This window comes from Arctopsyche grandis, chromosome 13 (genome assembly GCF_051622035.1).
Source record: "Arctopsyche grandis isolate Sample6627 chromosome 13, ASM5162203v2, whole genome shotgun sequence".
Lineage (NCBI taxonomy): Eukaryota > Metazoa > Arthropoda > Insecta > Trichoptera > Hydropsychidae > Arctopsyche > Arctopsyche grandis.
In genome coordinates, this window is record NC_135367.1 from 3,556,154 (window position 1) to 3,572,560 (window position 16,407).

General features: G+C 35.7%; 2 protein-coding genes across 2 annotated transcripts in view; both read right to left on the reverse strand.

Annotated features, from left to right (window-relative positions):
* LOC143921502 (uncharacterized) overlaps positions 1 to 16,407 on the reverse strand; it is a 189,925-nt gene that overhangs the window by 158,827 nt on the left and 14,691 nt on the right. The window lies entirely within an intron of this gene.
* LOC143921504 (uncharacterized) lies at positions 8,676 to 14,706 on the reverse strand. Its single transcript, XM_077444833.1, has 2 exons — positions 13,433 to 14,706; positions 8,676 to 9,119 (listed from the first exon to the last, which is right to left on the reverse strand). Exons 1-2 carry the CDS (start codon positions 13,520 to 13,522, stop codon positions 8,742 to 8,744), a joined length of 468 nt encoding a protein of 155 aa, XP_077300959.1. The 5' UTR covers positions 13,523 to 14,706; the 3' UTR covers positions 8,676 to 8,741.

The window sequence follows — 16,407 nt, forward strand, 5'->3', positions numbered from 1 at the left end:
TTGTATATTTATTTGTATATTTGTATATTTGTATATATGTGACGGACGATCAACCGTCAACCAGTATGGGGAACAAAATTTTTTTTTTTTTCATTTTTTTCATATTTTTCATATTTTTCAGTTTTTTCATATTTTTCAGTTTTTTTCAGGTTTTTTCAGTTTTTTTCATTTTTTTCATAATTTTCATTTTTTTCATAATTTTCATTTTTTTCATTTTTTCAGTTTTTTAATTTTTTTCATTTTTTCAGTTTTTTAATTTTTTTCATTTTTTCAGTTTTTTCATTTTTTTCATTTTTTTCATTTTTTCAGTTTTTTCATTTTTTTCATTTTTTCAGTTTTTTCATTTTTTCAGTTTTTTCATTTTTTTTCATTTTTTCAGTTTTTTCATTTTTTTCATTTTTTCAGTTTTTTCATTTTTTTCATTTTTTTCAGTTTTTTCATTTTTTTCATTTTTTCAGTTTTTTCATTTTTTTCATTTTTTCAGTTTTTTCATTTTTTTCATTGCTGGGGGCGCTGGGGGCGCCGGAGGCGTCGGCGGCGCTGGGGCCGAAGCCCCCGGGATGCCGAAGGCATCGGGGACGCTGGGGGCGAAGCCCCCGGGATGCCGAAGGCATCGGGGGGGCTGGGGGCGACGGGATGCCGAAGGCATCGGGGACGCTGGGGGTGAAGCCCCCGGGGTGCCGAAGGCATCGGGGGGGCTGGGGGCGTCGGCGGCGCTGGGGGCGAAGCCCCCGGGGTGCCGAAGGCATCGGGGGTGCTGGGGGCGCCGGAGGCGTCGGCGGCGCTGGGGGCGAAGCCCCCGGGGTGCCGAAGGCATCGGGGGGGCTGGCGGCGCTGGGGGCGAAGCCCCCGGGGTGCCGAAGGCGTCGGGGGCGCCGGAGGCGTCGGCGGCGCTGGGGGCGAAGCCCCCGGGGTGCCGAAGGCATCGGGGGTGCTGGGGGCGCCGGAGGCGTCGGCGGCGCTGGGGGCGAAGCCCCCGGGGTGCCGAAGGCGTCGGCGGCGCTGGGGCCGAAGGCCCCGGAGCGACGGAGGCATCGGGGGCAAAGGCGTCAGGAGGTCGGCGATGCACAAAACGTAGTTCGTAATTCGTAATCACTTCGTAATTCGTGCATCAATTTCTGTCCGAAACCAGTCGATTCAATATCTTTACCTTTATTTTTATTCGAGTTTCAATTCCTTTTCGAAACCACCCGTTGAAATCAACGGGTCCAACACTAGTAGCTAATACAGTGCACCCTGGATTATCCGGTTTGCGGATTATCCGTGCTTGAAAAATATAAATTTTTTTTTTTTAACTAATTAAATTTTGTTCTAATATGATAAGGAGAGGCACCGATTGATTGCGACCGTAAACATGCGTGTTATTTGAAACAATAGATGTCACACAGAAATGTTTTTCGTTCCCTTTTTAAATGTATTTGTCTGAACAGTGTGTCTCGAATAGGCTCCTAAGCCAATGAAGCGATTACGATGGAACTTTCAGGATTTGTTGTATGAATGTCCGGGAAGATTACTGTGAAAAAAAAAACGGGAACGGAAATGGGAATGAGTGTCATTCGCTATAATTTCAAATGTTTTCGCGTCGCGACCAGGGTGTTCGCTGCCTGCGTTTTTCCGAAAAATGGGAACGGGAGTTGCATGCGTTATTGTGGCATTGCAACGCATGCAGGGTTCAGCTAGTAAATAAATAAAAATCTTTTTTTTGTGTGGTAATCAGCTTTATTCAAATTATTTCCAGTACAGCTATTGATTGTCTATTAATTTTGAAATGATACATCAAATATTTATAACATAATTTCTGTAAAAAGGTTCATATATAAGGAGTTTCATTTTGTTTAACATGTAATAAGATTATATATTTAATGAAAAACTTGAAATTGATGGTTCTTCGCCGGGATGACTTTGGGGTGTAGTACATATAGTAAGTGGGATTTTTGAGTAAACAAATGTCACATTTATATGGTTTTAATCCAGTATGATTTACTATGTGTATTTGGGCAGAATTTTCCGAAAATGATTCGGAACAAATGTGACATGGGTTTTTTTTATGCTTTATAAGGCTGGATTATTGAACAAACGATTTTAAACAAATTTCACATTCGTGTGGTTTTATTCCAATTAGAGTTATTGTGCGCTTAGTAATATGACATTTACTTGAGAAGGATTCCAAGCAAACATCACATTGTTATAGTTTTTCCCCAGTTTGAATTCAATTGTCTATCGTTAGTTTTGATTTTTGAGTAAACGATTTTTAACAAATTTCGCATTGGTATGGTTTTCCCCAGGAGTTCTTTTGTGTATCGTAAGTTGTCAAATGATTGCCAGTACAGTTATTGATTGTTTATTGATTTTGAAATGATACATATTAGTAATACAATTTCTGTAAAGATTCATATATTCAGAGTTTATCATTAGACACAATGAGATTATGTGTCTAATGAGAGAAATTTGAAATCTATGATTGTTCCCCGGTATGAGTTTTAAAACGGGATTTTTGAGCAAACGATTTTAAACAAATCTCACAATTATACGGTTTAAGCCAGAGATGTAATATTAATTTAGTAGTGGCTTTAGGTGTTCCTTTGTTGTCAAGTGACATTCTGTCCACGGACATCTAAATAATTTTAGCATCAGTCGTATTTGACGCTTGGTGCTCGACATATGTCCGATAAAAACTTCTCTTTTTGTTTATATTACAGGCAAGCATCGGTAAAAAATTGCACAATACATTAAAAAACACACAATAAACAACATGGGATACATTTTTTTAAGTAAATTGATACGATTGTATTCCGTGCGATGTAGCGTATTTATAGAGACGTACCGCGTAAAATTGACAACAATTATTTATTCGTCAGGGCCCCTCTATTCTTATTACATCTCTCTGGTTTAAGCCCAGCATGAGCTTTAATGTGTACAGCGAGATAACCTTTATCGACAAATGATTTACAACAAATGTCACATTGATATAGTTTTTCCGCAGTATGAGTTCTTTTGTGTATCCTTAGGCGGGAATTTTGAGCATATGATTTAAAACATATGTCACATTTATGTGGTTTTATCCCAGGATGAGTTTTAATGTGTGTAGCGAGACCGCTTTTTAAAACGAATGATTTAAAACATGTCACATTGATATGGTATTTCCCCAGTATGACTTCTTTTGTGTATCGCAAGTAGCCTTTTAAGTGGGTATGATCTTATACAAATGTCACATTTGTATGGTTTTAATCCAGTATGATAAGTTATGTGTATTGCAAGGTAAGATTTATCAGCAAATGATTTTTCACAAATGTCACATTGGTATGGTTTTTTTCCAGTATGAGTTTTTTTATGTTTTATGAGGCCGTATTTGTGAGCAAACGATTTTAAACAAATGTCACATTTTTTTTGATTTTACCCCAGTGTGCTTTGTGTTTTACATAGCTCGATTTTCGAGTGAATGATTTTAAACAAATTTATTTATTTATTTATTTTATTTTATTTAAATAGGCACACATACAGAATAAAATATAAAAAGAAAGTTGTATAATGAGACAAAAAATAATAATAAACATAAATAAAAATATAATATTCCATTTACAGTGAGCACCACATGGTGATATAAAAAAAGTAAAATTACAAAAACATCAAGATTTTAAAAAAAAGAAAAGAAACAGATAAAGAAAAAGATACAGATAAAGTAAAAAAGAAAAAGAAAGACTATAAGGGTGAAGAAGCAAATCAACCACATATTATTTTCTTCACCTTTGTCCTAAAAATACTAAAAGAGTCTCTAAAGAGGTCAGGACAATCATCTAAGCTATCGTAAATACGGCATATACGAACGATTGCACTATTGAAAGAGGTGTTGCTTTGACAAATAGGTGGATAAAAAAGATTTGTGCATCTGGTGAATCGGGCATTAACGTTAAAATTAATCTCGCTTAAAACAGACGTGTCAAGAATACCATTAGCAATCTTATATAAAGTAAACAAATCAGAAACCCTTCTACGCTGAGACAAACTTGCAATATGGAAAAAAGAAAGTCTGTCATTATAAGATGGTAACAGTTTTTTAAGACCAGTGTTCAGACTATGTCTGATGATCGGCTTTCGTGGCTTTACGACCCACGATTTGGCCGATATATTTTTGTGCTGGCCACCCTGAGACAGCGGTTGGCACACAAACTGACAGTTGTCAATAGCGGTTTGGCGCGTAAACACCCCGGGGTTTACGGGGCCCACCTCGCCACCGAAATCACCAGCTAGAGGCTGGTGAGGGTTGTGACGATACTTGGAGACCAGCTCCAGTATCCGTCCGGTGTGCACCAGAGGAAGCTTGGTCTGTCTTCGTCCAGAAGGCAGACAACTGAGCTACGCGTGGCCAACCTCAAAAGGCACGCGTGGTTACTTTGTTACTCCCCCCCCCTGTCCCCCCTGCTTGATCTCTGTATATATATATATATATATATATATATATATATATATATATATATATATATATATATATATATATATATATATATATATATATATATATATATATATATATATAAAATACAGTCACCATACAAACAGAATTACAACCTGTTTTCATTATTATACAATTTCCTCCCTTTTTCCACATCACGCATCCCACGCACATTACGAAGGAGAAAGGGACATAGCAGAGCAGCCGACATCAGCAGAGACCAGACCACCGACGACGAAGGAAGGCACCTTGAGGAAACCAGCCCCGCCCAAGTTTACCACTAGCTATCTCACAAAACCGACTTCCGGGGTGCTCTCGAGTTGAACATCCCTGGAGTCTGTATTACCAGTCTTATAGGATAAATGGCGCAAAAAACGCTTCTGGATTGTTTCTAAGTGCCCAATGTGAGTTTGGTAATAGGGAGACCATATGATTGAGGCATACTCCATATTACTACGAACTAAACTGTAATAGAGTAGAATCAGAGTATGGGGATTCTTAAAGGGCTTCGCAACTCGGCAAATAAATCCCAATAGTTCATAAGATTTAGTAACAATATGATTAATATGTTCATTAAATGATAGTTTGGAATCTATAAGTATACCTAAGTCTCTGGCACAATTTTTTGCTGTAAGATCTACGTTATTAATATTGTAAGTAAAGTCAATTAGGTTACGATTTCTGGAAAGTGTCATTGAGAAGCATTTAGAAATATTGAGATGCATAAGGTTTACATTACACCATTCAGATATTATATCAATGTCGGATTGTAATTTTAAGCAATCCGACTCACTATTGATAGGATGGAAAACCTTAAGATCATCAGCATAAAGTAAGCATTGACACTTCAGTAGGGTGATTAGGTCATTAATAAAAATAATAAACAGAAGTGGTCCAAGGTGAGAACCTTGAGGAACTCCTGCAGATGAGAAACCCTTAATTGTAACCAATTGACTTCTCAAATTAAGATAAGAAGTTAACCATCTAAGTAAATTTCCATGAATTCCAAATTTAGATAATTTACGAATTAGCAAACCGTGATTAACCTTGTCAAAAGCCTTTTGAAAGTCTGTATATATAACATCTACTTGTGTACGAGTATTAAGATATTTATAAATTGTGGTAGTGAATTCAATAAGATTAGAAACGGTTGATTTTTTTTTAACAAATCCATGTTGTTCCTGTGCAATTTTAGGCACTACATGAGAATAAATATGATTATAAGTTAAACATTCAAAAATTTTAGCAAAACAGGATAAGATACTTATTGGTCTATAGTTATTACAAAGTGATTTATCGCCAGACTTGAAAATAGGTACAATATTGGCTAGTTTCCAATTAGAAGGGAATACACCAGCAGATAAAGAATTGTTAAAAATTATAAATAAGGGTTCCACAAGTTCCAAATAACAAGTTTTAATAAAGTATGGAGGTATGCCGTCAGGTCCAGCACCCTTATTTACATCTAAATTTAATAGGACATAAGTAATCTCCTTTTTTTCAACATATATTTTATCAAGGCAGTACGAGCAATTGTCAATGTGAGCGTCCACATATGAAAGGGAGCAATCATCATTGTTATGCACAGATGAAAAATATTCAGAAAACAATTCACACATATCTAAGCCAGATGAGGCACAAATTTTATTAAGTCTTAAAGTTTCGGGCAAAGAATTACCCTTGCATTTAGACTTGGTGTAAGACCAAAAGCATTTAGGGTTCAATGAAATGCGGGATTCAATATATGACAAGTAGTCAGTATGGCATTTGGACAACAGTCTCTTGGAGCGAGTTCTTAATAATGCAAAGGTGTCGTAATCTCTGGGATTACCAAAGACTTTGTACCTTTTATGTACTTTGGCTTTCTCCTTGAGACATTTCACCAATGATTTACTGAACCAGATTGGATATCGGCCAGTGTCAGATACAATCTTCTTTGTAGGTGTATTGTCACCAATAATACTGTATAATGTGTTGTAAAATACACTGACCGATTCATCAATGCTCAAATTATTAAAAAGATCAGACCAATCTATTAATGATAAATTAGTTCTGCAATTACCAAAATTACATTTTCTGTAATTCAGTACAATGTTATTACATAAGGGCTTAAAATATTTTATCTTCTTAACAACTAAGAGCACATCGAATGCTGGGTGGTGTTTATCCAACTTACTAACTGGACATGCTATAGATAAGCTAGATGGTTCAAAGCTACATAAGAATAAGTCCAAAATACGACCATTAAATTTTTTTATATAATTATATTGACATAAATTACCATAAGCCATAAGATTAAATAACAAGGACGATTTCGAATCGATGGGATTGTTTATTAACATTTTAGTGCTACTAGAGTCTTTTGACCAAACAATGTTAGATATATTAAAATCACCAACAATAATGAATTCATGGTTGGTATCAGTATTAGAAAAAATTCCATGACATTTTTCATAGAAAGCCTGTAGAAGATTATTATTTAAGTTAGGGGGTAGGTAAACTAAACAAATGTTAATAATAAAATTACAATTTAGATATATCCTAACCCAAAGATCTTCAACAGTGCTTTCCCAAGATAATAGCCTAAATGAGGTAAACTGTTTTTTTATAGCTAGGAGGACACCTCCACCTTCCTTTTTGGAGCTATTCAAAACATCTCTGTCTCTACGGTAAACTATATATCTATTATCAAACAATTCTTCGCTAAATATGGAGTTATCAAAGTTTGTTTCCGCAAGGCAGATGATATCGAAATTATTGGCAAGTACTTGAAGGTGAATATTGGAAATTTTAGACTTACATCTGTTGACATTTTGAAAAAATAAAGAAAAACCTACGAATCTAGGAGTTATATATTACACGAGTAAATAAAAAATTTAGTAATATTACTTAATATTAGCAAGACAATTTATATCTCGAATAAATATCGAGTTCGATTTGTCGTCTTTACGCATAAATATTTTGCCAAATTTAACCCATACATATTTATAATTATTTTTTTTGGCAGTAGCTCTTGCGGCACCGTGAAGTGATTTTGATTCTGGTGATAAATGTTCAGCTGCATATATTCTAACGGGCGTACCAGAGATGCCCAAGTGAGAAGAGTTGAGTAGAGGTGAGTTGTTGTCACGTTGATTTGTAGCACGCGCACTACGATTGTGGCGATGTACAGCAGACAGGATACGATCGCGGTGACGTGAACTTGGTAGACTTACTATTATGTTCCGAGGGCGGTCACTGTTCTTGTTTGATTTAGCAGTTCTGTGGCAGGATAATATTAAGTTGTCATCCATCGGCTCCGAGATAGTCTTGCAAAGTTTTTTGAAAATATCTATTACATTCTCAGTGCGCTTTTCGGGTACAGCTTGCAATTCAATATTATTACTACGCGATCTGGTTTCAAAGCTATTTTGTCGAGCTTTGATATCATTGGTAGTGATTTTCTCAGTACATAGATCCCTGTAAATGTCTTTTACTTTATCCTCTACTGCACTTATTCTATTTTCAGCCTCAATAATCTTTGAGCTGTTAAATTCACATGTCGCTTTGAGGTTGCAAATATCAGTTTTTAGCGTTTTTATGTCTTCTGCAAGCGACGGCAGGCATGAAATGCTACGTTTGATATCAAGGATATCCTTAAGTAGTGTATTAAATGACGGCGAAGGTGACTCGGTCAAAGACTGAGAACTTTGTGGATTACGGCATCGTGGACACTTCCATGCAGCCCTTTTCATAGCTCCCAATCTATTGTAGCCGCCTTCCGGCGGCAAATGTCGCATTGGTATGGTTTTTCCCCGGAATGAGATCTCATATGTATTGTTAAGTCGGATTTAACAAAAAATGACTTTAAACTTGGGTTTTTCCCCAGTATGAGTTATTTGGTGTTTCGTGAGGCTGCACTTTTGAGCAAAAGATTTTAAACAAACGTCACAATTATACGCTTTCAACCCAGTATGAATTCTAATGTGCTCAACTAGATTACGTTTACGACCGAATGAGACATTGATATGGTTTCAACCCAGAATGTGATTTTAAGTGTCCAATGAGATATTGTCTTTGACCGAATGATTTTAAACAAATTTCACATTGGTATGGGTTTTCCCCAGTATGAGTTCTTTGGTGTATCTTGAGGCTGGGTTTTTCAGCAAACGATTTTAAATAAATTTCACATTTATATGGTTCCAACCCAGCATGAGTTGTTTTGTGTATTTTTTGCAAATTTTTTAACGAATGATTTCAAACAAATTTCACATTCGTGTGGTTTTTTTCCAGTATGTATTACTTTTATGTGTTACAGAAGGTTTGAATTTTTATTAAACGATTTTAAACAAATGTCACATTGGTATGGTTTTTCCCCAGTATGAATTATTTTGTGTATCGAGAGGTCCGATTTTCGAGCAAACGACTTTAAACAAGTTTCACATTCGTTTGATTTTTCCTTCATCTCAGCCTTATCAGTAGTGTTGTAGGCGTTTGGTGTTGTATTAACATCAGACTCATTTTCCCATAGAACTTCCAGTAGAACTTCTTCTGGTTTAAAATTCGTGGTTAACTTCAGTTTCGAAATTTTGTCATTTCGGTGGCAAAGTTTTCGAAAACAGATGAGCAATTCCAGCTTATTCTTACAAGAACGGCATATTGTATCTGGTAATTTGTCGTCTCTCTTGACCTGCAAATGCGAAAGGTTAAGATTAGAATGAATTCGGATACCAATAGGACCTATATTTTATGTATATACAGGTTGTTACAACAGATTCAAATAGACAATCTCGAGAGTTGGCATGAACAACACCAGGAAATTAAATGCTGCTTTGAAAATATTTAATATATGTATGTACATAAATATGTCTACAAATTTTTATCGAGATGATTGGCTTTGTATACTATTTGGTACTTTCGACTAATTTGCAAAATTTTGTTTAAGAGATATCATTTTCGCCTAAGACTTTGTATATCTATCTATTATTTACCACTAAAACCACCATACACGGAAAGGCTAAGCTGCTTCAGATTGGAATGAATGGATGTGGGTTTTATTGCATCGGTAAGTATTGAGATTTCAAACAACTTAAAAATTATCAAGGGTCCAGAGGGTAGAACGGGTCTGTAACGAAGACCCCTGAGCGAGGGGTCTCTCTTATATCTGTCTCATATACATACATACATGTTACCATTTGTGACGGCCATTCGTTTCCAAATTGTTGGGCCAATTAACGGTCATTTCACCGAGTGAGTAATTATTTGGTGAGAAAAATTCACAAATAGTTTTTAGCGTATTCCTTTGTCTATATCTAATGCTTTTTACAATGCTGCAAATTTGGGTATGACCCAGTACAACTACATTTATATAAAAAAAAACTTATTTTTTAATTACAATAAACTTTATCCACCGCAAATAGAATTAAATAAGATCATACGACTATAAATGAAGTACATATATAATCGAACACCTCATATCCCAATCGAATAAACACATAATTTGTGGGAACGGTTCTTTCTTCATTAATTTTATAATCTATCTAGATAAATGCTACTCAAACTATGGTCCGCGGCCCATTACTGGTCCGTGCAACGGCGGTAGCCGGTCCGTGGGCAAAGAAGTAAATAAAAAATTAAAACAATAGCTTATGATAACGTTGCATCATCTCATCCATTTCATATAATAAATAATATAAAGACATGCCCTATAAACTCGAGATTATTCGGGATACTATGCCAAGATATAGGCGCGGATTATAAACGACTATTATCACATGATGCCATACTTTAGTTGTCAAGGGATAGCATAGGCGGATCCAGAAAATGGTCAAGGAGGGGGTCATTTTGAAATTGAACATAAAAAAAATAAAAATTATGTGATTTTAGATTTGTTTAGATAACAATACAATATATGTAAATAATAGTAAATATGATGCTTACATTGTAGTTATTTTTTTTTTTCAAAGAAAACTACTATGATGTAAAACCCAATTCAGGAAAAATGTGATAATAAATTAAAAGAATGTGAAAGAAATGTTTTTCAATTAATATTTATAAAAATATAAATCCGTTATAAATAATATTATATATATTTAAATATGAAAAATTTACAGTATGTATGAAATTAAATTCGTCCCAAGGGGGGGGGGGGCATGGCACCCATGGCATTTTACTACTTATATTTAATACTATTTTTATTTGTTATATGAACAAATTTTCACTCATATACATACATAAACTTTTTATTTAAAAATATGATGCTGGTCCGTGAGAATTACTGAAAAATATATGCTGGTCCGCCAACTGAAATAGTTTGAGTAGCACTGATCTAGTAGATACTTTTTGTATTCTTCATAAATATATTATTTTATTTTATTCAATCAATCAACGTACACTCGTCATTTCAGATCATTCCAATGCGACGAGTGTACTATAATATATACATCAATAAATTACATACATATGATATATTTAATACATAATCATTACATAATTTGAAAGCATGCATGACGTCTATGGCCAGACATTGCTAACATCGTATAGAACAGTGGTTCTCAAGTGCGGCCACTAGTAGATTTTACTGCGGCCACCAGCGACTTAATAGTAAATAATACTAATATTTAAAAAAAAAATTAATATATTTTAAAAACTACAAAAAAGTAACTTAACAATAATAGAAACCATGCTTATCATTGACAAACTAAAAAATATAGCGAAAAGCCTTGTGACAGAAGTTAAATAACAATTTTTCAATTTTATCTTCTGTTAGTGTTTTGATAGATAAAATGACAAGACTTCAAAATTAAAATTAAAACTTATAATAATAGTGTCTTAAATATCTGAATCTGGAACTTGATAAAAGGTTCCGAAATTGAATTTCTTGAAACTGTTTCTTTTGTATCTTCCCCTTTTATTATTATGACAAATGAAAATTTCATAGTACTACAAAATAGATTAAAATCAATTCAGTATTGAGATTAATTAACTGGGCTAACGTAAAATATGCATTATTAGAAATTAGTCATGATCAAGTACTTAATAACCATTTTAATAATATTTCGGTTCAAAAATTTTGGTTGGAAATATACGTTGACAATGAAACAAACCAATATAAAGATTTGGCAACAATTACTTTATTAATATTGTCTATTTTTCCCACTACCGTATATTGCGAAAGATTATTCAGTGTAATGCACTTAATTAAAAACAAATTTAGAAACCAGATGACAGGCGCAAATTTAGAAGCAGCAATGCGGCTTGCATCGGAATCGGAGTATTGAGCAATTTCAATTTGCATTATTATTAAATAAATAGATACCAAAATGTTAAAATTTCTTTTATTTTATGAATAAATTGATCCACTTTTTTGTAGCTTTAATTTATTTGATTAAATTTGGTGCGGCCACCAGACATTGCCATGGGACCACTATTATCACCTGTGCGGCCACGGTAAAATTTCGCCTGAGAACCACTGGTATAGAATACGATCAAAATAAACATCGTATACAATACGTTTAATAAACATCGTATACAATACGTGTAATAAACATCGAATACAATACGTCAATAAACATTTTATACAACAATACGAATTTATACAATCAACATCCACAGAGACACGAAGATTCCGCGTGAGAAATGGAGAGGGAAAGCCAATTTTGCAGGAATCGTTTCAATGACAATTAGAAAAAGTGTGATAAGAAACGACCGACCTGGTTACAAACCAAGGTCTGGCATTCAGCAAGGAGTGGGACTCGAACTCATAACCACACTAACCGTAGCAAGATATGCTAACCGCTAGTCCACACTGCCAAAGAAAACCGGGTTTGCTCGACACACAGCAGTACACGGTGCGTAGTGTGAATAGATTTAGTCGGCTAATACAGAGAAATGTTATAATAATAGGAGTGGCTTTAGGCGTTATATTGTTGTCAAGTGACGACTGTCCGCAGACATTCCTAAATAATTTTAGCATCAGTCGTATTTGATGCTTGGTGCTCGACGTACATATGTCCGATAAAAACATTTCTGGGCAAGTGCATCGTTAAAAATTGCACGATGCATTCAAAAACTCACAATAAATGTTCGAAGCAATTTACTAAATGTTGTCATAAGATATTGTTTGTGGCATTGTGAGATTTTGTGTGAGGGGAACACTGGCTTTTGGAGGGAAACCTTTTGATTGGATGTCGACCCACGCTAGTTTGGCGCTCGAGAATGTTCTAGAAGGCCTCGGCGTCTCCCCACGCGCAGGCTATAAAAGGGGGTGCAAGCAAGCGGCGCGTCAGTTAACGTTAGGCATCTAGACGAGATGGGTGTGTTGTAATCACTAGTCACCGGAGCCTGAGGGGGCCGTGTATTGTTCAAAGGTTGTAAATGCATTGTTAAAGGTTTGCCGAACAATGGATAGCACTGTGACTATCCTACCTCTAGTAATCACCATCTCGTCGCAGCCACCATTGTATCCATTAAACTTGAATAAATAACCATAAAATACAAATGGAATCTTTCATTGTATAATCGCAAACACCAGACACATTCCCAAAACAAGCAGAGATCATCGTCAGCATCAGGAATTGGAGATCGAGTGAGATGAAGGAGACCGCCATTTTGGGCATGCAAAGAGCATCGAAAAAAGCGTCATCAAGACGAAACAATAAACAAACATGGGATACATTTTTCTAAGTAAATTGATCATTTAAGTAACATATTATTCAATTATCATCGCATATGAAAGTTTTCATGAAAGCGTCATGGCGACAGCTAGCATACGCATACGCGTACAATATTGCGCAGTTATGGAAACGGTACGCGTGTATTGAAACAAGAAATGTATCGTCTCTGGGCTAATAGTGATAGTTGGTGTTCGGAATACGTCACGTCAGGCACGAACGTGTCCATATAAAATGCAGCAAAGGGATAGTTCGAGGTGTGCCAGAATGCAAATAGACGAGCCTTGGATAATAGATAAACATAAAGGGAAGACATAGAGAGCAGACAGACCTGCAGGTGACAGCCGGTGAAGATGCGCGTTGCTATAGATGTGTCTGGAATCGTGTGGGTGTGGGTGTGAGCTTCTTCGCGGACGAACATGGACACGAAGTACTCGGCTGGTCCGAAAGACAAGCAAAGTCTGCACTGCAATGCCGTGGCCCTGGCTCCATCTCCATCCTGATCCAATCCAGTCGATTGACCTGGCACTGTGGTACTGTGACACTGTGACACTGGAAATGGTCACTGTCAAATCACATATTTCACAGCTTTGGCTCTATGGCTGCGTTCACACCAACGATATTACCCATATGATATTTCCCATAACCAGTTTCTAAATAGCAACTACAGGTTGCAATATGGGAACTGGGTATGCAAAATATTGCAAGTAATATCGTTGGTGTGGACGGCCCCAATGCGTCCAACATGGTTACACGAAAAGTCCTTCATAGACTTTCCGTTCACCGACAGCTCATTCATTCGCTCACAAATACTGTTGTTGAAGATGGCAGGTTAAATGCGTTCCAATTTCACGAAAAAATTGTGTCTCAGCTGGAACACAAACAAAACAGCTGCTGGCCATAGCTCGGACGTTAAGCTTCTGCTTAGCGTCAAGAAGGTGCCGGGTTCAATCCCTGAATGACAATGAATTTTTCAGAGTATGCTGTTGGTCAGACCTGGATTTGTGACTCCAGGTTGATCGTTTCCTATCAGAGTTTGCCAATTTTCTCTGATTTCATTGTTGAAACGGTTCCCGGAAAAAAAAATTGGCTAAAAATCCTTCCTACCTACTATGTCACCACTATTTGAAGTTTGATTGATATACAATAAAATTTATGTACAATTCATAGATGTCTCGTTAATTTTTCAGTGTCTCGCAATTCAACGACTTGTAATAAAAATGCTGCATTTGTATTTGTAATTTGTAATTGGCCAGGAAGGCGCATTGGGATTTACCTGTAAGGCCTTCCTGGTATATATGTAAAAATAAAAAAAACGTTAATTCGATTATTAGTCACATTGCGATCGCCCAAAAGACATTTTTTGGCATGAAAATCGCGAATACGGAATATTTGGCACTCGAGTTCTCGTTAGTATGATAGTTATCGTTAGAATTGTAGAGTATGCTTAAAGGAGCCGCCGTTATAATTGGTTTCGAGGACTATCTCCAGGCTTAATAGGGCTGGACACAAGCGCCTTGTCCATACAAACGTATTACACTTTTCCCTTCCTCAATTATGGCACTAGAGAAATCATTTTTTAATATGCTATGGATATCCATCATTGGGATGCATCTATCGTTTTATTTTTTTATTAGTTATTTTTTATAGGAGCTAGGAGCCGCCAAACATCTATAAAATCGCCTCTTTTTTACACCCACGAAAAGAGTCCAAGCGTGCTTATTTAACGGTTGATTTAAAAAAAAAATACGCGCATAGTTACACAGAAAATATCTTTCTCATACCGATGATGAAATTTTTTTAAAGATTGGTCCAGTTTTGGAGGAGAAAATAGGAGAAGACAAAACCTCGATTTTGTCGATTTAACCCATTTGAACCCAGAGCTCGCGTGAAAACACATGTCCCATGTGCCCAGGACTATTTTTTCGTTTATTTTCCAAAATCTTTGAGTTATTTCATGGGAAATATTTTTTATAGGATAGGGATGGATAATTAATTGATTTTTCAACATTTTTAATTTTTTTCAAGGTGGTGTCGTGAACGACCTTTGGGGCTAATGAAACATGTTTTTGAAAATAAAACAAAAATCACAATGGAGTCACATAATCAGTTATAATACTTTCTCACTGGTTATTTGTAATTTTATTGTTAAGAAATTTATAAAATTAATTTTAAAAATAACAAACACGCATCTCTTCGATAAAATGATATTTTCAAATCGCATAACATAACACACGTAGGTACATATATTGTGACATATACACATCGTCAACAAAAAAAAGGGTGCACCCTTTTAAAAGAAGAAATGTCATAAACGAGATTTTGGGTTCAAAAGTCGTAAAAACAAAATACATGAAGACAAAATAATTAATTATTATGATACGGTACAAAACATTTGTCATGCAATGGAATTTCACAGTTATCACAAGCGGAAAACGTTTTATTTTTACAGTGTCCACAATTTCTCCTTTTCTGTTTGACCAATATCAAATGTCTTCCAACTTCCTTTTGATTTTGATTAACTTTGCCGGGTCTGAATGGGACCAATTGTTTTCGTCTTTGACCATAACACTTGCACAACGTCTCTGTTACCTGTCTGATAAATCCTAATTTATCAAGTTTACAACCAAAACTTTTGCTAAGAATCCAAGCGTTATTCACAGCTACATCGATGTTCCAAAACAGAATAGGCATGTACCATTTTTTCCCTCTAATACTTATGTTATAGTTAGAAATATGGTTATCCATTTGATCAATCCCACCCATATATTTATTATACATATTTATACTAAATGGTTGATTGATTTCCACCCTACTTTTTTCTTTAACCGAATATCAGTTTCCAGGGGTGGTAATATGTATGTATATGGAATCCGGAAGTTGAGACTCGTCCCAATTATCAATTTCTTCCCGTATCTCTGCAGTAGTAAAATTGCATTCTCTGGAAAAAAATATGTGTCATTATCCCAAGGAGTCATATACGACTCCGTCGACTTTGATTTTTTTTTTCAGGAATATGAGATATATAAACGCAATTTCTCTTATGCATATTATACAATAAGTCCTACTGTATTAGAAACATAAAGATAAATAAAAAATATGTAAAAATAAAAAACTTACGTATGTTTTCTCTTCGACATATCTGCAAGTCGAAAAGCGCTCGATGTTATTCCCTCAAAACTCCAAAAGGAACTGATTTAATTTCGTGTGACTTTCTTAAAATTCATCACCAACATCTAACCAAGCGTAACGAAAGGTTTTACGGCCGGCCTGAGTGATCCCTTTATTTTACGACGCAAAATTGTA